General features: G+C 31.4%; 2 protein-coding genes across 2 annotated transcripts; one reads left to right on the forward strand and one right to left on the reverse strand.

The window, feature by feature from the left end:
• Nucleotides 1–12,537: 12,537 nt before the first annotated feature.
• Nucleotides 12,538–19,832, forward strand: LOC109167267 (RNA pseudouridine synthase 6, chloroplastic). Its single transcript, XM_019316278.1, has 11 exons — nt 12,538–12,909; nt 13,128–13,256; nt 13,367–13,621; nt 13,710–13,791; nt 14,559–14,674; nt 14,756–14,810; nt 15,020–15,131; nt 15,569–15,738; nt 16,813–17,142; nt 19,293–19,457; nt 19,608–19,832. The coding sequence occupies exons 1-9, from the start codon at nt 12,677–12,679 to the stop codon at nt 17,089–17,091; spliced, it is 1,431 nt and encodes a 476-aa protein (XP_019171823.1). The 5' UTR covers nt 12,538–12,676; the 3' UTR covers nt 17,092–17,142; nt 19,293–19,457; nt 19,608–19,832.
• On the reverse strand, nt 17,645–22,338 carry LOC109167266 (beta-glucosidase 46-like). The gene is made up of 12 exons (XM_019316277.1): nt 22,077–22,338; nt 21,883–21,949; nt 21,728–21,786; nt 19,949–20,024; nt 19,796–19,870; nt 19,603–19,690; nt 19,274–19,526; nt 18,942–19,057; nt 18,542–18,797; nt 18,353–18,455; nt 18,104–18,212; nt 17,645–18,014 (listed from the first exon to the last, which is right to left on the reverse strand). Exons 1-12 carry the CDS (start codon nt 22,242–22,244, stop codon nt 17,795–17,797), a joined length of 1,590 nt encoding a protein of 529 aa, XP_019171822.1. The 5' UTR covers nt 22,245–22,338; the 3' UTR covers nt 17,645–17,794.
• Between the last annotated feature and the right edge of the window lie 1,809 nt (nt 22,339–24,147).

Here is a 24,147-nt window from a genome sequence, read left to right on the forward strand (position 1 = left end):
TATACTTGATTACGACACAAAGAGTCAATGCCGCTCCATTAGGGTTGGGTGGCCATGACCTCCCATTTGCAGCACAAGGCCATTAGCAGCAATATAATTAAAATTTATATAATATAATTTTTTTTTAGGTAAAATGATTAAATTACTTTTTATAAGGTAAGTGAAATTACATAATGTAATATTATCTTGTGTGATTAATTACTATTGTATGAATATAATATTACATTAAAAAATTTGAAATTTACTACAAATTAAAGAATAATATAATATACCAGGACTATGTGGTCTAATGGTATCCGGGTTGGACTTCCATTTGGAAGGTTATGAGTTCGAGCCTCAGTGTGGGGGCGTTATTGGCTCTTTGTGTATACTACAATGTAATAGAGCTAGTAGCATTCAAAAAAAAAAAAAAAAGAATAATATAATGTACACACTATAAAGGGCAAATTTAAAATATTTTAAAATAGTATTACAATGTCTAAGAAATGAGAGGTAATCATCACGTACACAATCTAGCAGCTACACTTTACGTCATGTTCTTATGTCGCACTAATTTTATAATAACTTCAACTAAACAATATTATATATAGAATATAACTAGCTATGTACACAATACTCTAATAATATTATTATATAACTTGAAGTAAATACCCCCTTAAGGATAATTTGGGGAATGTTTGAAAATATATTAAAAATATTCAGTGCTGCTACTTCCTATGTGCCTATGTCTTCTACAAAGGAAGTAGCAGCACTTAAAATTTTTAATATAGGTTAAAGAAAATTTGAAACATAAAAAAAAAATAGGGAGATTATAACTTTATAAGTACACAAAAAATGTGGTGTATATACTTAATTATAACTTTGTATAAGTTGTGCAAGTAGGTATGGTTGAGCATGCACCATTTTTTAATTTTAGCGCACTTTTTTTTTTCACATTCGATATTAATATTATATAATATTATAAAAAATTGAACTCCTGAACCCTAAAGAGGGCAATTTATGCATATTAATGTAGTTGGTTAAATTGCAGATTTGCAGGATTGCAGGTGGAAAAATTGAGCTGAGGCCCCGCCATGGCCATAAAATGCATTTATATATGCATTGAATAGGTCGACATTTCCCTCTTAAAGTAAGGGAAATTAAATAAATAAATAAATATATGGTTGAGACATTTAGAGAAAAAAATTATATTGACTTTTCATTTATTTATTTCTATTTTGACTCATATATGGCCTATATACATACATATTTGTCAATACAAGTACTTCGTACAAAAGATATAACACGCATAAAAAGGCCGTGCACGTAATTTCTTCATCAACCATACGCGTTTTGTTATATGTTGTCATCTGGTCCCCGCTAGTTTAGATATATTTCTCAGATTAATTAGGATTATATTGTAATATTTAGAATTACTTAATTAATTAAAATTTGTATTACATTGACTGACAATGGATTGTCCCCCATTAATAATGGCAAGTTTGTAATTACAGAATAATCTCAATCGTGTTGGTTCGACAGTTAATTTGGTAACCATAAAATTTTAAGTTTGAGTCTATGTGAGAATTGTCTATTGACATTTTTAGTTTAAGTTGGTCAAGTATGGGTAACCTAAATTAGCATCAAATAGAGTGCATATTTAGATTTTTAAATTTATTTAACATAATTTTAATATAACTAGACACATCAATTTACTCGTAAGTCGTAACTAATAAAAAAAAGTATTATAACATTTTTTTTTATATCTATATGGAGGGAATACCCAAGAGTGTCCCGTGGATTATATAGTACTAGCGACTGCTAGCAACAACCTCTAGGCCTGGTTGGTGTTGAAGCTTTCATATAGATCTCTGGAATCAGTTTCGAAGCCGAGGTGTTTGACCAGTGGCGCTCAGATTCGAACCCATGACCTTTTGTCTGGCTCTGATACCAAATTGAAGCATGTGCTCCATCTCAACTAAAAGCCTAAGCTGATAGTTGGATTGCACATTAATGGCGACATGCTCAACAGAGCCCAAGTCTCGGCTTCAAGTGGTGAGCAACAACCATGCTATACAAAAAGCCTGCCACCCAGCGACCTTCGCTGTCTCTGATCGTATGACATATAATTCAATTACAAATGATTTAAATTTAATAAACTCAACAACTTGAAACAATTGGTAAAAAAGTAAAGAATGCAACGGTAAAGTTACAGAAACGACTATGTTAAAGAGTTTTGAGAGCAATAAAATGCCGCTTTCGTGGAAACAAACACAAATGTACTAAACTTAATGCATGCTAGCTAGGGTGGTTTACAGATGACTTGTACAGAGTATTTAATTCCCTGTACGTACTGTAATAATCCATGGCCAAACAATCTTTAGATAGCTCGTTGACAGCCAAACTTGCGACTTTATCCATGGCGGCCTATTTAATTTGTGTCTATCCACAACACGAAAATGCACAGTACTTGATGCAGTCGTGCACGCATCTCTACTCCGCACTCATATGTTTCCTGCTTTGATATTTCATAGAGACATGCCCCCCCAAACATGCACTTATAAAAAGAGACGATAGTTAATTAATCATAAAATAAATAAATTTTTGAAAAAAAAAAAAAAAAGACCAGAAGACTACTGCTAGAGATCAAAATTGCATAACATATCACAAAATATCTTATACTAATTTTTTTTTTAAAAAAAAAAAAAAACAAAAAAACTACTGACTCTATACAATGTAATATCTGTCCATACATATTTTTTCAACCTATTGAAGCACAAAGAGTCAATAGTCGGAGACGAAGAAACCGGCCGAAGACGAAAAAGGTTTATTCGTCTCCGGCCGGATTCTGTTTATTTTTTTTAAAATTTTAATAATTAATTTGGGAGGATGACATGTTGACCTGTTGGAAACCTTCAAATTGGAAGAATTGTTTGAAATTGGTTAGTTTTAGAACGCAATTGTTAGTGTTTTTGGATTCAGTGACCTAATTATATTATCGTGTGCAATTTGATAACATATTTGACCCTTATTCCTTTTAATTAATTAATCATTTGCATCACTCTCTAACCATGTGAGGTATCAACAATCATTTTCAGGGCATGTCTGTATGCACTGTGTCCTATTGTATATTTTATGCCATGTAAAATCAAATAAAAAAAAAAAGTAACGAGAATTTATTAAAGATTTCTCATAAAAATCTTTTATGATTCAAGAGTTTCGAACACAAATGCAATTATAACTTATAAGGTGGAGATACGAATTAAATTTAAATTAATTTCACAATAATAAAATATCAGAAGTTATATTCAAATATTTTATGGGTACATGTTCCAGGCAATTCAATCACCACGTATTCTAATTTCTCTCCAAAGAGTCGTTTGAAAGAACTACTACCGACGTAGCAATCCACTGCTCCCACTAAATAAATATGATTGGAGAAATCCAATTGCTTCATTCTCACCATCACTCTCTAACTATTTTAACTGTACTCCATCGTTCTCTCCCATGTAAAAGATTTCAGCTTGAATTGTCCTCAATATATACTTAAAAATCTTTAATTTTCTGTTTGTTCTAGCTAGATAGGCACGGATATGCACCGTACCAAAAGTGCATATTAATTTATTGTAGCATAAATCTTATAACACATTTTTCTTATTTTTAATACTTAATATAATATTGCGATTTGCAATTTTTTTTTATAGTACAAGTTAATCACGTTGTACACACCTTTGAATAGTGTCTGTAAATTTTTCTCGTCATCAAACAATAAAAAATACTACTCCATAGTCCATACTTATATAATGCTCCATATATTAGTATTAATCATACGAATGATGATATATATATATATATATATATATATATATATATATATATATATATATATATATATATAGAGGGAGCACATGTAATATAATGTAGGTTGTCCATCCCCATCTTTTTGGTGGACGATGAGAAATCAAATCAAATGATTTATAGAAAAGGTTGTTATATTATGTTTGCTTTATTACCCATCACCATTATATAGTTGCGACTTTCACATCACTGCTCGCTCTACCCACTGCAGATTAGATCAGTTTTATATATGTATAATTGCACATGCACACATTTTTGTTTTTTTCAACACTTTGAATTACTTGTTCATCAATCAATTTCTATAATGTCATAGTTCATACATAGACGCTAAGGTTCACATTTGTGATCTCCCATTTTGAAGAGTCACGTTGGTTGATTACAAATTTGTTGACTAATTTTGTGTGTTTAATAATATTTTTAATGTAATTTTTAAATATATAAATTTTACATACTAATTCTAAACTTAATATTATAAAAAATTAAACTATAAATAACTTCAGTCAAACCTGATTAACTATACCCGACATATAAAATGAGACGGAGAGAATATATATAAAATACAGAGTAAAATTTTGTGCTTCAAATGAAATATGTATAGTTTCTCAAGTAAAATTTTGATTTCAAATTTTGTTAACGGAATAATAGTTTAGAAAATTATGTCCAATAATAATTTGTTTTTTTTTTTAAATATTATTAATTCTGTTATAATGTAGTATATGTTCATAACTACTTTCTCAACCTACTGAAGTACAATGAATTAATACCATCTGCATCGCTGAAAGCTACGCGAGTTACATAATAATAATAATAATAATAATAATAATAATAATAATAATAATAATAATAATAATAATAATAATAATAATCCAAACAAAAACTACAACCAAAATAAAATTAATAAAAAAAAAAAGACAAATGGCTCTCATTTGTAAATGATATGAGATCATTTTGATCCCACACCGAAAATGTTTGGAAAGATGAACTCTTGTGGTCCTCTATATAAGAGGAGCATTGCTCCTCTTACAAACATAATTGCTTACCCATCAATGTGGGCAAGTATTGAGAAGTCAAAAACCTCAAATATACTTAATATATTATAACAAATTCATTCCGATCCGTACATCGCGCGGGTGAAATACTAGTTCTGAATAATAAGACGATGAAAGAAAATAATTAAACAGTAGGTGGAAGTTGGAAGACACGCATTTAACAGTAGGTGGAAGTTAGAAGACACACATTTAATTGTTTGGCTGCAGGTTACATTACGTTGATGAAAGATTCGATCTGCCCAATTTTAGTTTCATCCATACAAAATAGTGGGTAAACTCTATTCATATGTAATAATTTGCAACGGGCTTCACTAAGAGAATATTGAAAGAAATCGGTTTTGACTTTTTAATACAAGAATTATGCTTTAATTTATTGTGCGCACGGACTTAACTTAGTGATTTAATAGACATTATTTAAGAGAAGAATCATGTTTTACCAACTCAAGTACCACTTTTAATCTATACTATATATAAAAACAAAATCCTGAAATTTTAACTTCCCGCCCAGTACCTAAAAAATCTCTCTTCCTAATAAAATATATTGATTTCTACTTTCTCATTCGTACAATAATTATGGGTTAAAATTCTATTATAATATTATAAAATAGTGTAATACAATTCATATTGTAATCTATATTATATATAAAAACAAAATCTCGAACTTTTAACTTCCCACCCAATTCCCAAAAATCTCTCTTCCTAATAAAATATATTGATTTCTACTTTCCCATTCGTATAATAATTCTGGGTTAAAATTCTATTATAATATTATAAAATAGTGTAATATAAAAACAAAATCATGAACTTTTAACTTCTCGCCCAATTCCTAAAAAATCTATCTTCCTAATAAAATATATTGATTTCTACTTTCTCATTCGTACAATAATTCTGGGTTAAAATTCTATTATAATATTATAAAATAGTGTAATACAATTCATATTGTAATCTATATCTATATTATATATAAAAACAAAATCTCGAACTTTTAACTTCCCACCCAATTCCCAAAAATCTCTCTTCCTAATAAAATATATTGATTTCTACTTTTACCATTCGTACAATAATTCTGGGTTAAAATTCTATTATAATATTATAAAATAGTGTAATACAATTCTTATTGTAATCTATACTATATATAAAAACAAAATCCTGAACTTTTAACTTCCCCCAATTCCTAAAAAATCTATCTTCCTAATAAAATATATTCATTTATACTTTCTCATTCGTATAACAATTCTGGATTAAAGTTCTATTATAATATTATAAAATAATCTAATACAATTCCTATTGTAATCTATATCTATACTATATATAAAAACAAAATCCTGAACTTTTAACTTCCCGCCCAATTCCTAAAAAAATCTCTCTTCCTAATAAAATATATTGATTTCTACTTTCTCATTCGTACAATAATTCTGGGTTAAAATTCTATTATAATATTATAAAATAGAGTAATACAATTCATATTGTAATCTATATCTATATTATATATAAAAACAAAATCTCAAACTTTTAACTTTCCACCCAATTCCCAAAAATCTCTCTTCCTAATAAAATATATTGATTTCTACTTTTACCATTCGTACAATAATTCTGGGTTAAAATTCTATTATAATATTATAAAATAGTGTAATACAATTCCTATTGTAATCTATACTTCTATACTATATATAAAAACAAAATCCTGAACTTTTAACTTCCCCCAATTCCTAAAAAATCTCTCTTCCTAATAAAATATATTGATTTCTACTTTCTCATTCGTACAACAATTCTGGATTAAAATTCTATTATAATATTATAAAATAATTAATACAATTCATATTGTAATCTATATCTATACTATATATAAAAACAAAATTCTGAACTTTTAACTTCCCGCCCAATTCCTAAAAAAATCTCTCTTCCTAATAAAATATGTTGATTTCTACTTTCTCATTCGTACAATAATTCTGGGTTAACATTTTATTATAATATTATAAATTAGTTTAATACAATTCATATTGTAATCTATACTATATATAAAAACAAAATCTTGAACTTTTAACTTCCCTCCCATTTCCCAAAAATCTCTCTTCCTAATAAAATATATTGATTTCTACCGTTAAAATTCTATTATAATATTATAAAATTGTGTAATACTATCCTTATTCTAATATATATATATATATATATATATATATATATATATATATATATATATATATATATATTATCAGTGTTGCAAAAATCGCGCCGCTAACCGCGGCGAGGAAGGCCGGAATCGGCCTCCTCCGCGGCCACCTCGCCGGCTGAACCGGCGATTAATTTTTTTATTTTTTTTTAAGTTGTAAAGTGTCAAAAGTTCAGCAAGGCATAACTTTTGACTCGGTTTTCCGTTTCGGACAAATTTTTTTTTGAAATCGCGTATTTTTTCGAGATATATCCACCGCAAACTACCGTATTCTAAAAAAAAAATGCTTTATTAAATAGTTTCTAAGAAAAAACTATGAGAACCTTGTGTTTTATTAATGAATTTTTAAAATTTTTAATTAAAAAAATTGTCCCGTGCATTATTTAATAATCTCTCTTTATAATTGATCAAATTATTTAATTATGGTCAATTAGAGAATAATTAATGATGATAATAGAAATCCTAGAAGAATATAGAATTTAAAAATATTTAATTATTGTTATATTATTATTGTGACTCACGGAATACAATACAAGAATATTTAATTATGGTTATATTATTATTGTGCCTCATGGCCATTATATACTAACAGAACTTGAAAAGAAACAAATAATAATAATAATAATAATAATAATAATAATAATAATAATAATAATAATAATAATAATAATAATAATAATAATAGTAACAATATATGTGGTAATAATAATATCTAAAAGTAATTAAGTGTTAATAATAATAGTAAGAATGTTAACGTAAGAATTATAACATTGAATAAATCGTAATAATTAATAACTATAGTCTAGGATTAAATTTGGAATTTTCAGGAAAGATAAGCGACCTCTGGTGAAATTAACTCTTAAATAATTATATATCGATTTAAATATTCTTAATGTATTACAACAATTTCATTCCGTGCATCGCACGGGTGAAAATACTAGTAATAATAATTATAATAATAATAATGTAGTTGAAAAAAAAATTATTTTATAAAACTTTTCATAATTGGAGCCGTGTGCGTATTACTTGAATCGACAAAGGATTGTCACCTTCGAAAATTCCAATTCTTATGCCATGGACCCGGTCCACCTTGCAAGGTGGACTCAGGTCAAAAATGGCGGCGTCGTCGGAATTTGTTTTTTAAAATTACTTCCCTTATTTGTTAACTTTTCGTTTGTTTTTAAAATTCGTTCATCTATATTTATAATTTTTTAATTCTATGTTCATAATTTTAGATCTCAATATACAAAATTACAGAACTGTATATTCACAATTTTTAAACTCTATATTCACAATTACAGAACTCTATATTCAACAGTATAACAGAATTTTTGAATCTATATTCACAATTTTTGAACTTTATATTCACAAAAAAAAAAAAAAAAAGGTTAAAGAAACGATGCCACTAACAACACCATTATACCATACGCGTATTTTTACAATCGTTATGCTATGGACTCGTGTCCAGCATGTATTGTGGACATGGTAACGGTGCTATTAGTGGCACCGTTATCTTCCACTTTTAAAAAAAAAAAAAATTCAGACCGCTTCGTTATAGGAGTATATGTCCATAATTTTATCACTATATGTTCATAATTTTAAGTTCATAATGTTAGAGCTCTGTGTTCATAATTCCATAACTGTACATTCATACTTCAATAACTGTTCATTAATAATTCCGTAAATGTACATTCATAATTCAATAACTGTAAATTCATAATTTTCGAAGCTCTATGTTCACATTTTTAGAGCTATATGTTCATAATTTTATCACTATATGTTCATATTGTAAGTTCATAATGTCAGAGCTCTGTGTTCATAATTCCATAACTGTACATTCATAATTCCATAACTGTACATTCATAATTCTATAACTGTACATTCATAATTCCCTAACTGTACATTCATAATTCCATAACTGTACATTCATAATTTTCGAAGCTCTACGTTCACAATTTTTGAGCTCTATGTTCATAATTTTATCACTATATGTTCATAATTGTAAGTTCATAATGTCAGAGCTCTGTGTTCATAATTCCATAACTCACATTTATAATTGTATAATTGTACATTCATAACTCCACAAACGAATAACCGTTAACGGCGAGACAAAATTAACTTTTTTTTAAACTGGAATGTCGTGTTTTTCCTTAAAACGACGTCGTTTTGAATTTGTGTCCATAATGCATTGTGGACACGAGTATACAGCATAATTTGCGGTATTTTAAATATGGGTCAAGGGGTCCACCTTGACCCGGGTCCACAGCATAATTTGGCCCAAAATTCTTTCCAAGGCCACATGGTAGACCATAGTGGAGGACGACAGCAAATTATGTTGTGCATCCGTATGCACCAAGCATGGTGCATACGGATGCAAAAACGACGTCGTTTTTATAAAACGCGCGTCTCCCTTTAAAAAAAAAAAAATAGGTTCGAAACTATAATTCCATAATCGATGAACTATAATTCCATAATCGATGAACTATAATTCCATAATTGATGAACTATAATTCCATAATCTAATCTATGAACTAAAATTTTCAGAATGAATGAACTAAAATTCCAGAATCTATGAACTAAAATTTTAGAATCGATGAACTATAATTCCAGAATCGATGAACTATAGTTCCATAATCGATGAACTATAATTCCATAATCCATGAACTAAAATTCCATAATGAATGAACAAAATAATGTTGTTACTAGGAATCGAACCTAAATTTTTTTTTTTAAAGGGGAGACGCGCGTTTTTAATAAAACGACGTCGTTTTTGCATTTGTATGCACCATGCATGGTGCTTACATATGCACAGCATAACTATTCGAGGACGACTAAAACGCGCTTAAACCAATCATACTCAATTGGAAAAGCCAACAAAAAAGGCAAAGTCATATCCATCGGCTTGACCCAGTCAACTCATTTAAAAAAAAACAGTTGATTGATAATGATATAGAAATGGATGGAAAATAATTTATGGACTTTTAAGAGAGAAAATTTATGATAGGGTTGACCACGATTCGATTTAGATTTTGAATCGGTGATTTTCGATTCAAAAAAATGACGAACCGATCTAAACTAAAAACTTCTAGGAGGGTTTCGGTTCTGGTTAACACTATTAGTCCGAATCATGTTTTTCTTTTGGTAAATTTTGTTTTCGATCTTTTTTTTTTTAATACTACTAACTCTATTACAATGTGGCATCTGTCCATAGTTACTTTTTCAACCTACTGAAGCACAAAGATTCAATACTCCTATTTGGTAGAGCCACTTCATGCTAATAGACTACAAGGTCATTGAAATTTTCAATTTTTTAAAATAGTCTAAATTCAACAATTTTTTTAAATAACTTTTTTCATTCAATTTTTTAAATGGTTATATCAATATTTAAACGTTAAATTAAAATATAAATAATTGGTATAGTTAAACTTTAAATTGTTATTGAAAAATGGTCAAATAGGTCACTGAACTTTACACCAAAAGTCAATTAGACACCTAAATTTTTAAAAAGTGCTTTTAAACCCTCAAATATGTTATTTTGGGTCAAATATGTCAAATTTATCGGTAACCAACAGGTTGGTTCCCGGTAAAAGGTCACCTTCTTCGGCGAGGGTTGGTCGCCTTCGCCAGAGAAGCGACCTGAAAAGGCGACCAAATCTGGTCGCCTTCTCCGGGAGGAGGCGACTAGTTAGGGTAAAACAACTTTTTTTTTTAAGCTAAAACAATATTATTATCAAGTTTCGTTTGATATAAATCCCGATATTTAGTACTGATATTTGTTTCATAGAAAATAATGCAAATAGAAATATAGAACTATAGAATACACGACATGTGATAAAGGGTGTAGGCAACTTTTACTTGTTGTGTGTGTGGTTATACCTAGTGGCTAATAGCACAAAATTGATTTTTCAACAAAATTTAAAGTTAGGGTAATAATTAGTTAATTACTTACACACACTAGCGTTCAAGTGAGAACGTGCGAACTACTACATGAATGCACACAATTACTCTAGGTAGATTGGGTAGTATTTGGCCCAAAAAATTGAAGATTCTACCACCGTGATTCAAACTTATGACCATTCATTTATAATGATAACCGGGATGTCATCACATTACATGGTAGTTGGCACTAGATGATTTATTATGGGCTCTTCATAAATTAAAATAAGGGTTATTTGATTGTTTGTGGTGGAGAATAATTCATAGATAGATGTGAGTATTCTTTTAAAAAAGGCAAGGCTCGACCTCATCCTTTTGTATTCATTGTTGTGTTGATCATGTTGACTGGTTCACATATAACAAGAAGTTAGTTTTTATGTCAATTGAATGATTTTTTTATTTTATTTTATTTTTTTGAAAGGTGTCAATTGAATGACTTTATTTGCTCGAGATATGGAGCTTTGATATTATATTCTTGAGTTTTTAGACTTTATATTATAGTGATTGTCAGATTTTGACTACACACTTTTTAGGGTCAAGTGGTCTTGCTTAATAATAATAATGCCCGCATGAGCAGCTCAACTAATTATAGGGGTGAAGTTTGAGAATAATAATAATAATAATAAACCTATCCAAAAATTCTGGCCCAAATTCGATTGTTCCATCAATTGAATTGGGCAAATTATATCGTGCACCGCGGTGCATACTCGATTATGCACCGAGTTTCAAAACGACGTCGTTTTGTTTAATGAAATAAACGACACCTTTTTGCGTCGTTCCGCGCCGTTCCTCAAAAAGTAATTTTATTATTCAGTTTCATTTTGTATACACTGCAGTGTCAGTTCAACACAACTATAATTTCATTTCGATATAACTACAGTTTCATTCGATATTTATACACTCGAATATGTGAAAATGTTATTTAAATACACTATAGTTTCATTAAAACACAACTACATGATCATTTCAATATAACTATAGCTTCATTGCACAATATACACTCAAATATATGAAATGTTATTCAGTTTCATTTTATATACACTGCAGTTTCATTTCAACACAACTACAGTATTATTTTGATATAACTACGCACTCAAATATGTGAAATTGCTATTCAGTTTCATTTTGTATACACTGCAATTTCGTTTCAACACAACTACAGTTTCATTTCATTTCAATTGCAGTTTTACTTGATAATATACAAATAATACGTGAGACAGTATTAGTTTAGATACACTGTAGTTTCAGTTAGTATTTCAGTTAGTAATTAATACACAAAAAATACACACTCCATTAACTAATTGTAACGACGCACCGTTTCTTTACTTAAAGAAAAAAATACCGTTTTTTACCGCGGTACACGTGCACCGCGGTCCACGATATAACGACCCTTGAACCAATCAACCTATCCCAAATTCCTGGCCCAAATTCCATACCCAATAAGCCAATAACCAATCATCATGGGCCTAACCCAGCCCATCAAGTGGGAGATACTCGCTTCAAAAAGATTGTCTGCTGTCCCCTCAATGAGTTATCTTCTGAAAATCGGGGGAAGGGTTAGATTTTCTGAAAGATAAGGGGTTTTCATGATATTGTTCTTTTCATCTTCATCCTAGTGATATCTCTGATAAGGCGAAGTCTTTAAGACTTCCAAATTTCAATAAACCCTCGCAAAACCTCAAAAATGGCGGCAAGTTTCACTTCATTCTTCGCCGGCTGCATGTTCTCTTCAATTCTGTGCACTCCAAGCTGGCGCAAAAGCTTCGGAACTTCAGCCACAGTTGCCCAGACATGCCGCCGCTTAGTAAAAATTCACCAACAAAGCTTGGGTGCATCTTCTCGGATCAGAAGCTTCAGCTGCGCCTTATCTGCTTCTTCTGATTTGAAGCCTGCTTCTTGCACTGTTTCCTCTAATGGGTATTCCTCACTTTCCATTCTTATTACCGCCTTATGTATTAGTGGAAGCTGATTCCTGTTTTTAGAACTATTGAGCGGTGTTGAAATTGAGTTCATTTGCACAAACTTTCTCTCAGTTTAATTATAATGGTAAAGAAGAAGAAAACATCAAAATGTGCAAAGCAGAGATATAAAGATGTCATTTTTTTTTCTGACTATTTTAATCAATTTTGTTTTAGGCCCATTAAATATGAGCGTTTACTTCCATGCCCCTCACATAATTTCCCTCCTAGAGTAGAGCACTTAGTTGTTATGAGGGAAGGACCTGTTCTGGAGTACATCAGTGAAGCATTGGATCTTCCTCAGCTGTATGTAATTCTTTTCTTTTCAACATGCCCTAATATAACATCATAAGTTGCAGTACTATAATATAGGATCAATAAGATTTGGGTTTTAAACAATAATTTTCATCTTAAAGATATGTGGCAGATCTCATTCATTTTGGAGCTGTATATTACGCTTTAGTATGTCCAAAGCCTCCACCAACTGCCACATCTGAGCAAATTAAATTATATGAAGAAGTTACAGCTCCATCAGTTCTAAAGAAGAGAGCTTCAGTTAAAGGCAAAACTGTACGGGAAGCACAGAAAACATTCCGGATAAGTTCTGCTCACTACATTGTTGAAGCAGGAACTTACCTGCGGGTGCATGTACACCCAAAACGCTTTCCTAGGTAATTATTATGCATGACGTTTTCTGTTGATCATGCTCCTATTATATAGACTATAGTATAGTAATTTTATAGGATTTCAAATGAGCAGGTGCTACGAAATTGATTGGAAGTCTAGAGTTATTGCCGTGGCTGAATCCTATGTGGTTTTGGACAAACCTGCGGGTACATCTGTATGTATAATGTTCAATATCTGCAAACACAGATCTCAACATTAAGAATAGAATTAATATTTGTATAGAGGCTACTGAATATATTAGAATTTAGAAAATAAGCAATCTTTGATTAAAACAGAAAAAAATCCCCCATCTCTGCCATAATTATCACTATCTTCTTTCTCAATCCCTTTACACTATATCTTTACTCGATAGAACCTACCACCCCCTCCTCTGCCCCGACACACACTTATCATCAGGGTTGGAGGTTGACCTTACACCAGTCAAAAGGAGAACATGACTGGTGGAAAATGACGACTTTTACTCAAAGAAGTGAACTTCACACATGTATTTGTTATTTTGATTTCCTCCATGGTAACTCTTGTGTCTTCTTTGTTCTCTTGCCTTGCAATCTCTTTCACTAGCACTTTTAGATACTACCTACTTTAATAAGGCAAAATGTTCAAATCATGGATCTAAAATGAATATTTTAAGGTCCATTTTCTCCATTATGCCCATGTGTGCTTAATTTTGAACTAAGTTTCAACCTTGTGAAAAAAGTAAATTGATTTGTTTTTTTTTTACCCAAGTTTCAGCCACATCTTGTAGTTACGTTGTTCCAGATTTCAACAAAATCTAGCCTTGATCAAGTCATATCCAATGAAAAAGTCTTGATTAATTCATCAACTAATTTAACCCCTTAGTGCATTCCTCATAATTAATCAGAATTCTTTTTATTAAGACACTTGGTGTCTTTTTACTCACTACTCAGCCAACTTTGTTAGGTGGGAGGAACAACAGACAACATCGAAGAAAGCTGTGCTACATTTGCTACTTACGCATTGGGATTAACAACTCCATTGCTTACTACCCATCAGATTGATAATTGTAGTGAAGGATGGTATAATTTTGCATTTAACTTTATATCTTTTTATTCTACTTAGATATGAAGATCAAGGCCTGTTTTGCATAATTTATTCAGTGTTGTGTTGGCTCGAACAAAGGAGTACTGTTCAGTGTTCCATGGAAAACTCAGGGTGAGTTGATAGATTTTCCAAAATTTAGATGAGTGTTCTAATGTGATATTTACAAAACCTTTAGATAAGCCATTGGGGCAGTTGGAAATCCTAAAGTTCAATTTGCATGTATAGGTCCCTTGTTAAGTTTCAGATCTGGTTTTAGCAATGAATGTAGTTTGATCTTTCTTTTTCTTTTGTCATGAAAATAATGTAAACTTTGTTCTCAGGAAAAAAAGGTGAAAAAGCTTTATCTTGCTCTCACTGCTGCTCCTGTCCCAACTGGGATAATTACACATTACATGCGTCCTATTAATACTGCCCCAAGAATTGTTTCTGAAGGTATGCACAAATGTCATCCAAGCATGACTTCCAGAGAGACATGGTTAGATTTCTTGAAATAGTCATATTGCTTGATTTAATAACAGGGCGAACCAAAAATTCATTCTGCATATCTTCTTGATGTCCTCAATGGTCGTATCTAGTTAGTCATAATCACTAGATTTAACAGTGGGTGGAATTGAGAATTTATCCTACATATCTTCGTTAATGGTCTTATCCAATTAACTATTCTCAATTCTGCGGAGAGCAAAAGGGCTGAGTTATATAAAATACATGTTCTTATTGTTCAAAGTCAAAAGCATTGGTATATTAGGCACAATGATGGTGAAAGGATGAATTTTAAGCTGGAATGCCTCCCAACCATTTGGGATATACTTTCAATACTTCCAGTCTTTGCCCCCGATATTATCAAATCAAATCCTTACTATGCCATGCAGATTTTGTCAAAGGATGGCAAATATGCAAACTTGAGGTCTTGGAATGCAAGAAGATACCCTGGCCCAAGAGTTCAATTGAAAGGGAATATAGTATTGAGGATTGTGGATGGCCCTCTAAGGAATTTGCATATGAGTGTAAAATTGACCTTCTGACTGGTCGGACTCATCAGGTACATTGATTTTTCCTTCTGTTCTTGCATTTTCAATATCTTGATTCCAAGAGGTGTGTACTGTCATGTTTTAGAGCAATGTTAAAGAGAAAATTTCAATTTTGGTCACACAACTATAGGGGCTTTGTTAATTTCAGCATCTAACTTTCAAAAGTGTCAATTTAGTACCTTGAGTATGTAATTTTTGTCAATTTTGATCACTCCGGCCAATTTGCCGACCAAATTTGGCCGGAAAATTTTAATCCAACATTTAGTTTAAAATCTAAGGGGCAAAATGGTCTTTTATATCCTTTCTCCTATTCTTAATTTCACAATCCTAAAACGTAAGAAGCGAAAACAGACGAAGGAAGGTGAACACGTTGAAGTAGCTAAAGTCTCCATTCGAAGAAGTAAAGGATATGGTTTCTGGGCAAAGGCGGCTGTTATGGCTTGTTCTCTTATGGGCTTTGTACGAAGTATCACATTTTTCTGCTCATATAAACGATAAAATTAACTTTATTTTTTTTCCAAAAAATTAACGAAAAAAACTACATAGTAATTGAATTTAAAATGCAAAACGCAGGCACCTGAGCCAAGGAGTTGTTAGCATAACTGGTGTCTCCATTTCCTTAGTTCATGTGAAAATGGAGGTGAACACGTTGAGAGGAAAGCTAAAGGAGAAAGGATAGAAAAGACCATTTTGTCCCTCATATTTTAGACTAAATGTTGGATTAAATTTTTCCGGTCAAATTTGGCCGGCAATTTGACCGGAGTGACCAAAATTGATAAAAACTACATACTCAAGGTACTAAATTGACACTTTTGAAAGTTATGTGCTGAAATTAACAAAGCCCCTATAGTCGTGTGACCAAAATTGAAATTTTCTCAATGTTAAATGTTAAATGGCTTATAAAGAAAAAAAGCCTCTTTCTCAAGAAGCTCCGAAATACAAATTGAGGCTTAAAAAAACTCCTTTTCAAATTTCAAGTTATTGGCCGGGAAAAACAAGCACTTAGTGAGAAAGAGGCTTTGGTTTCATTTGGAATTATTCTTTAACATTGGTTGACAACTCTTGTCATGTATTGTAATCTACAGATCCGAACTCAATTGGCTGCATGTTTTGCACCTATAGTTGGTGATTCAATGTATATGCCTGCTGCTATTGCTGAGATGATCAGTCCAGGGTGTAACCCATTTGGAAAGAACAGAAAACAATATGCAAGCGAAAATGATAAAGAACTTGCTATTGAAGAATGGATTGCACAGCATGGTAAGGAGCCCAGTATTGCCGCTGGCCTTCAGGCATGCCAAATTTCATGGGAGGATGATGGAGAGCACCTTTATGAGGCCAGATCTCCCTGGTGGAGGTCATAACCTATAGATGTTAGTAGCTGAATGCACCAGACTACTGGAGTTCCAATTGAGGTAGGATGCTCTTTAATTGGCTATTTTTTCATTTCATTGACGGAGTTTAATGACAGTGGCTAGAGTCTGGCTGCTGGAGTTTGATTGGTGGGTCATGGGTAGGTTGTGGGGCCCGGGTTAGTGGTAGAAGAGGGCGGGATAGTGGTAATATAGGACAGGGCAGTGTGAGATTTTTATTGTGTAGTTGCAGGACAAGATAAATTTGAGTGGATATGGTGCAGAAATTGCATAGGTTTTAATTCTATGTAAAACTGTAAACTGTAAAGAAGCATAATCAAACTTCATAGATTAAAAATAGTAGCTATGGATTCTTATCAGATTACACTCAATTTTAGTGCAATGCACTTTTCTGAATCATCATATCTTATGTGCTATCTTTTTAGCCCTCCGTATGTTTTTACTTCATAACCACAAGTAAGAAACCTCTTCTCCACTCTATATCTAGGAACTGCTAAACAAAATTATTTAAGTATAGTATCTTTTTAGTAACTTACGGTGTCTATGCGTGCCTGTAAATTCCAATTTATAAGAATGAGAAAATGGTAGTATAAGCACTTAGGATATATATGTTGCTTACTTGCTTCAAAGATTTATTGAAGTGCTCTTCCCACATTACAAGAATTTAACCCAAGATGTGAACATCCCTGCTTCTCTAATACTGGTAAAGTTTGGGGCTGATCTTTTGTTCTTGAGTTATAGTTCTCTTTTGTTCTGCAACGAACTGCTTGTACCAAGTTGCTGACAATTTTGGAGTTCTCTTTAATGTTCTGCGATCAACCTGATACAGCCCAAACCTTTTTGTGTAGCCAAATGTCCACTCGAAATTGTCAAGCAAGGACCAAGCAAAATACCCTCTTACATCTGCTCCTTCCCTGAGAAAAGAACACAATCATCATTAGACTACTGGTTGGTGATGTATGATGCTCTTTTTTCTTTTCTTTTTACCCCCTTGGCCCCTTACCTCATAGCAGTTGAAAGGGCATCTATATACTCAGCCATGAAGTTGACACGCTTGATATCATATAGCAATTCTTCATCCTTTGATTGTGAATCAATAATCTCACAATAACCTGGAAATTGTACTTTATCAGTTGCATGAAGAAAAATTTATTTACCGAATATGTTAAATTCTTTGTTCCACATAGAAAAGAATTCCCATGTGTAGAATAAGCCAAATGCTAACCAAATATAAAGGAGGCAGTTCTCTTACCATTTTCTGCTATATAAAGTGGTGTATTGTTGTATCGTTCTTTCAAGTATGTCACTGTTTTCTTCATTCCTTCTGGGTAAACATAGAGTATGTCCATCCCTGTCTACACAATGCCAATATGCTCCCAAAGTTGACAAAAAGCAAGCATAAAAAAGTAATGCAGAGAGCGATTAGGATCATAGTACTTACAGATTCCCCAATAGGAATGCCATTCTTGATTGTACTTTTTCCAATGAAACCTTCTATTCTGGTGTTACCATCTACAGGTCCACAAGCAGAATACATGCAATCCTGCACATAGTAACTGGTGTAGTGGTTGACTGCGATAAAATCCAATCCTGTTTTCAGCTTTTCCAAGTCTTCTGACGAGAATTCTGGTAAAAGCGATCCCAAAATGTCTTTCATCTCTTTAGGATATCTCCCATATATGATTGGGTCCAAGAACCTGCCATTGTACATGAGAACTTAGTTATCTGTTTCTTGGAAATAAGTCTTAGAAAAAGAAACCGGTGAGATCAGGGGTTGGTAGGTGAGAACTGAGAAGTATATATTATCACATAGGGGCTTATTGTTGGCAAATGTAATTTACCAGTTTGAAAAGAAGGCTTGACCTCTTTCTGCTGCTAACTTGTCTTCTGTGGAGTTGCTTACTGGTTCAAACCAAAATGTATGTGCAGCAAAACCTATTTGGCCTCCTTGTTCTTCCTGGATGTCAAAAAGTGTTACACTTACAGATTTAATTCTTTCTTAAGAAGGAAAAATGAGTTTTATTTTTGGCTCACAATGCTCCCTTTAGTCAGAAGGGCACACCCTTATTCTACACTGAAATAACTTTGCCTAGTTTCTTGTTGCTTTATATTTGTTTTTTTTTTTTTTTTTGCACCTTATTCCAAAATTGGCATTTATGGATCATTTACATACCTGGTATTTGGTCCTGTAGATATTGACAGCTGCTGCATGAGCTAGAATAATGTTGTGCCCGGCAAGGAAAGGCTCTCTTTCTGAATCTCCTTGAGTACAGTTTCCATACGGTTTGGAACAACGATTTGGTGGGTAATCACCAGAGAGGTACATCAAAGGAACAAACATATTTGGCTCATTGAAGGTAACCCAGTACTTCACCCTATCTCCAAAGTTTTTGAAGCAAATATCTGCAAAATATCCAAAGTCTTCCCTGAAAGGGAAGTTGAAGCTGTAATGTAAATTCTCTGAGTAAGCATTTTCATAAACTAATACTCAGTGTCACTCACTGCAGTTTGGGGCTTAGCCATGATTGATATCTGTTCTCGAGTTCTTGAGGGATGTCAAAATGATTCAACAGGACAAATGGTTGAATGCCTGTGTGGACAAACTAGTTATTTCTTGAAAACCACTTTGCTCATATGCTGTTTGTATCGCATATTTGTCAATAATTATGTTTTTTTTTTAAGGATCTGGTCAAACCTTTTAGCAGCAGGGCATCAATGAGGTTGTTATAGTAGTTGATCCCACCTATGTTTATGTTTCCATATCTTCCCTCTGCACAAACCAATCATTTTTCAGCATAGTGATATGATGTTTTCCCCATTTTATGCCAAAAGTTGGAAATACTCTCACTTGGTAATATTCTTGCCCATGAAATTGAGAATTTGTAGCTGTTCATCCCAAGAGAAGCCATAAGATCTATGTCTTCCTGGAATTGAAGACCAAAAAAAAAAGAGGATTTAGTGCCATAATTCTTATCTACTATGATATGAAGGTAGAAATGTGACATGCAGATTACAAAATTGAGGTAATCTTAACATACAACTTATAATAGGGAATGTAATATTTTATTTAGAATTATTTCAGATTTCAATAAGAACTTTTTCTTTAATTTATATTAGAGAAAACCTTTTCAATTTGATGAAAATTGTGTTATGGATGGTGTAGGGCAAATAATACTGTGGACTATGGATAAATATTTATTTTAATGTATTATAGGTTATTTTTTGATAATATATTAGAAATGAATTTGCAGTACACTAAAATTAAGTTTTTAAAAAATGAACATGTACATTAAAAATAAACATTTATGTTAGTGGTGCACTTTGTTATATACAATGATTGTCTGTGGTATAATGATTGATGTACTTAGTTATATATTTATGTTGGTTTGATTAATAGGCAATGACAATAATATAGTGCTTATCTACCTTAAACCACTGATTTTTCAAGAAGTCAAGGTTGGGAAACATTTTCAAAGAAGTTTCTTTCACTGAACATAACAATTATTACTACCTAATAAAAGAAGTAAAAGGGAGCATGGACTGTATTTCATTTTTTATTATTATTATTTTTTTTGGTGAAATGTTTTACTTTAGAATTTCACTTTAATAAAGGCAATAGAAAAAATTGAACCGCTTTTAGAATTAATAATCAATTAACACTTGAATCTAAGAAAATCATACTTTTGCCCTTACCTCCCCTTGGGGTAAGGATATTAGTCCATTTCGTTATTCGGGTAATGATATAAAGAGTTAAATAGAAGTACATAATCCTTTCAAAAAAAAAAAAGTACATATAATACAGTGGAGGGCAAATTATGATGTGGAACCGTGTTCCACCTTGCAAGGTGAACAGAGTTTCAAAGCTGTTCTAATTGTAAATATAGAGTTCAAAAATTATGAACATAGAGTTCTATAATTATGAATATAGAGTTCTGTAATTGTGAATATAGAGTTCAATAATTATGAATATGAAGTTCAAAAATTATGAATATAGAGTTTTATAATTATGAACATAGAGTTCATTAATTGTGAATATAAAATTTAATAATTGTGAATATGAAGTTCAAAAATTATGAACATAAAATTTTATAATTATGAATATAGAACCGTGTCCACCTTGCAAGGTGGACACAATTCTACAGCATGACAATTGTACAATGGAATGTTTCAATCACATTATTAAGAAGGCCCAAATTAAAGGTAATAATCATCACAAGAATACCCCCATACCCCATAGCGGCAAATTATTGTGCTACGTAGAGCATAACAAAAGGACATTTTTAATATACTAAAAATATATTATTTGTGTACTGAATTTATATTATACAAAATAATATACTTTTAGTACTCAAATAATGTGTTTTTTTTAATACAATGTATATTTTTAATATACTAAAAGTACATTATTTATGTATTGAATGTACATTATTTGATAGTATGATTTACCTAGCTTGATCCCCACAATAATTATTGCCCCATAGGCCATAGCAATTATTGAATATACATTATCTTATTCATCAACTTGTTGGGTGTAATAGACAACCTTATCTTAAAACAACAAAAAAATTGGAATGGAACCAGTCAAGGAGTATAGTTGGATATCTGAAAATTGAAATTTGAATTATACCTGAAATAGGTGGTACTGATCATCTGCAACATCTCCATTACTTCCATCCTCTATCTTGTCTGCAAATCAAAATTCATTTCCTTTAATTTTCTTCGATCTTATCATCATCATACCATTTGCAAATTAAAAGGCATGCTTTCTTAGATTATTTTTACCATATTTATGGGTGAAAACGTCCCAGTTACTCAGACCTTTACCATCGGCCAAGTAACCTCCTTCATACTGCAAATCATCAAACAGACAAATTAAAAACCGTTTTCATCTTCATGTTCATCAACATTGTTTAAAGTTCATCATAACGCCGCAGGGCGGAAGAGATGAGAATCAAAGCCGAGACATACACACGGACCTGATAAGACGAGGAAGCTGTGCCGAAAAGGAAGCCGGACGGGAATGGAGACGGATCGGAGCTCGCCGTTATGGAGCCGAGACGGCAAGACGTCGGAACCGGCGAGAACAGCACCGCCGCCGTCACAATCAACAGTAGTCTATGATAGAGTGATGAAGAACCTGGCATCGTCACTAAACCTCCAAATTAAACGCACTACACATATACACAAATATACTATACATACATTCCACAAATTGCTTTCAACAAAGCCATCCACGTCATTCTCTTATATTTATAGGGGCATGGACTAGTTTCCGGCCAGCTGATCTGAGCTGTTTGATAAGTGCGGGGTCACAAGTTTGACTCACAAAATTATAGACTTGTAAAGATCAGAAGATTAATTTTGAAATCTGGATATTTTTAGGTAAATTAATTTTGGAAAATGTGAAAATAAGAAGAATTTAATAGCTCAGCTCCAACAAAAATGACAAAATATAATCATGAAAGAGACAATAAGTAAATTAATTTGAAAAATGTGAAAATAATTTATCTAAGCGTATTATAAGTTTATTTTGACATAATATATTAAAAATGGATATACATTAGAGGTGCAAGATATAGGCCTGTTTGGTATATGGCTCTGATAGCTGTTAGCTGATTGTGTTAATTAAAGTGTATAACTAGTTGATAACATTAGCTGTTGTAGAAAAGTGTTGTAAATTAGTTGTTAACTGATAGCTGTTTGATATAATTTTTTTTATGAAAAAACTAATTGAAAAAGTTGTTTAGAATAGTTTTTTGAATTTTAACATTTTGAAATTACAAAAAGTTAATTAATTAAACACTTATATTGATATTTTAACTAAATCAAACAATTAATAATGATCAAATAAGTTAAAATTGGTCTATAAGCTAATTTTTTATTGTACAGGCCCATAATTTATTTGCCCTCAAATGAGTGGCATACTAGCATTGTTTAAAGAAAAAAGAAAAAGGAAAGGGTTTTGATTTCTTTTTTCAACACATGTTGGGGCAGGGTTGGCAAACCTAACACCTGACACAAATTAAGAAATAAAAGTTATATATTGGGTTATATTATATTAAAAGTTAGTTTTACAATACTAATTAATATGGGCAAAATATTAATTATATCAAAATGATGCTTTAATTATATTGTAATGAAACTACAATATATATCAAATGAAACTAAATACAATTTTTTATATTTGAGTATATATTGTCTAATGAAATCGTAGTTGAATTAGAATTATACTTTAGTGGTATTGTAAACTTGTAATAAGACTACATTGTGTATAAAATGAAATTCAATAACATGTCCCACATGTTGAGTGTATAATGTCAAATGAAACTGTAGTTAAAACAAAATGATATATTTTAGTTGTGTTGAAATAAAATTAAATACGTCATACAAATAGAATTAATTGGACAGAACATGTGCGGTTTCTTTTAATCGTTTTGAACCATAGTACACAGTAAATTTTTTGTTTCATTTTTTGGGGGGTTCGAAAACTAGTTTGAAGAGAACTGGGAGAGGTGGGAAAATAAAAATATGGTAAATGTTTCAAATTGAGTTTTTTTTTTTTTTTTTTTTTTTTTTTTTTTTTTTTTTTGTTTCATTAATAAATTTTCTTTTGGTTTTATTTTTTATTTTTAATACCTAAACATGAGCTAAGCACCTTGTGCTCAGATATCATGTATTGACCTCTTCCATATGGGAGGTCATGATAAGATCAAACCTCATAGGTTGAGAAAGTATGTTTGAATCGATACTACAATGCAATAGAGTCAGTAATATTCAAAAAAATAATACCTAAACATGAAAATAATTATATTACAAGTTTTAAAATACTAATTAATATGACGTGTTTTTGATAAGTATGAGAAGAAATCTGTGAAATCTTGGATATAATTAAGTCATAAGATATACAGATATTTAATTAGCTATATATGTATAAAACGTTAGTATTATTGATTTGTCGCCATGGTAGTTGGTGAAGATGCACTTCAACTCTTCAAGATGATCGGATCGGAATATAGGCATGGGAGTTAAGCCATTATTTTCAAGAAT

The sequence above is a fragment of the Ipomoea nil genome, unplaced genomic scaffold (assembly GCF_001879475.1).
Source record: "Ipomoea nil cultivar Tokyo-kokei standard unplaced genomic scaffold, Asagao_1.1 scaffold3147, whole genome shotgun sequence".
In the NCBI taxonomy this organism is placed as follows: Eukaryota; Viridiplantae; Streptophyta; class Magnoliopsida; order Solanales; family Convolvulaceae; genus Ipomoea; species Ipomoea nil.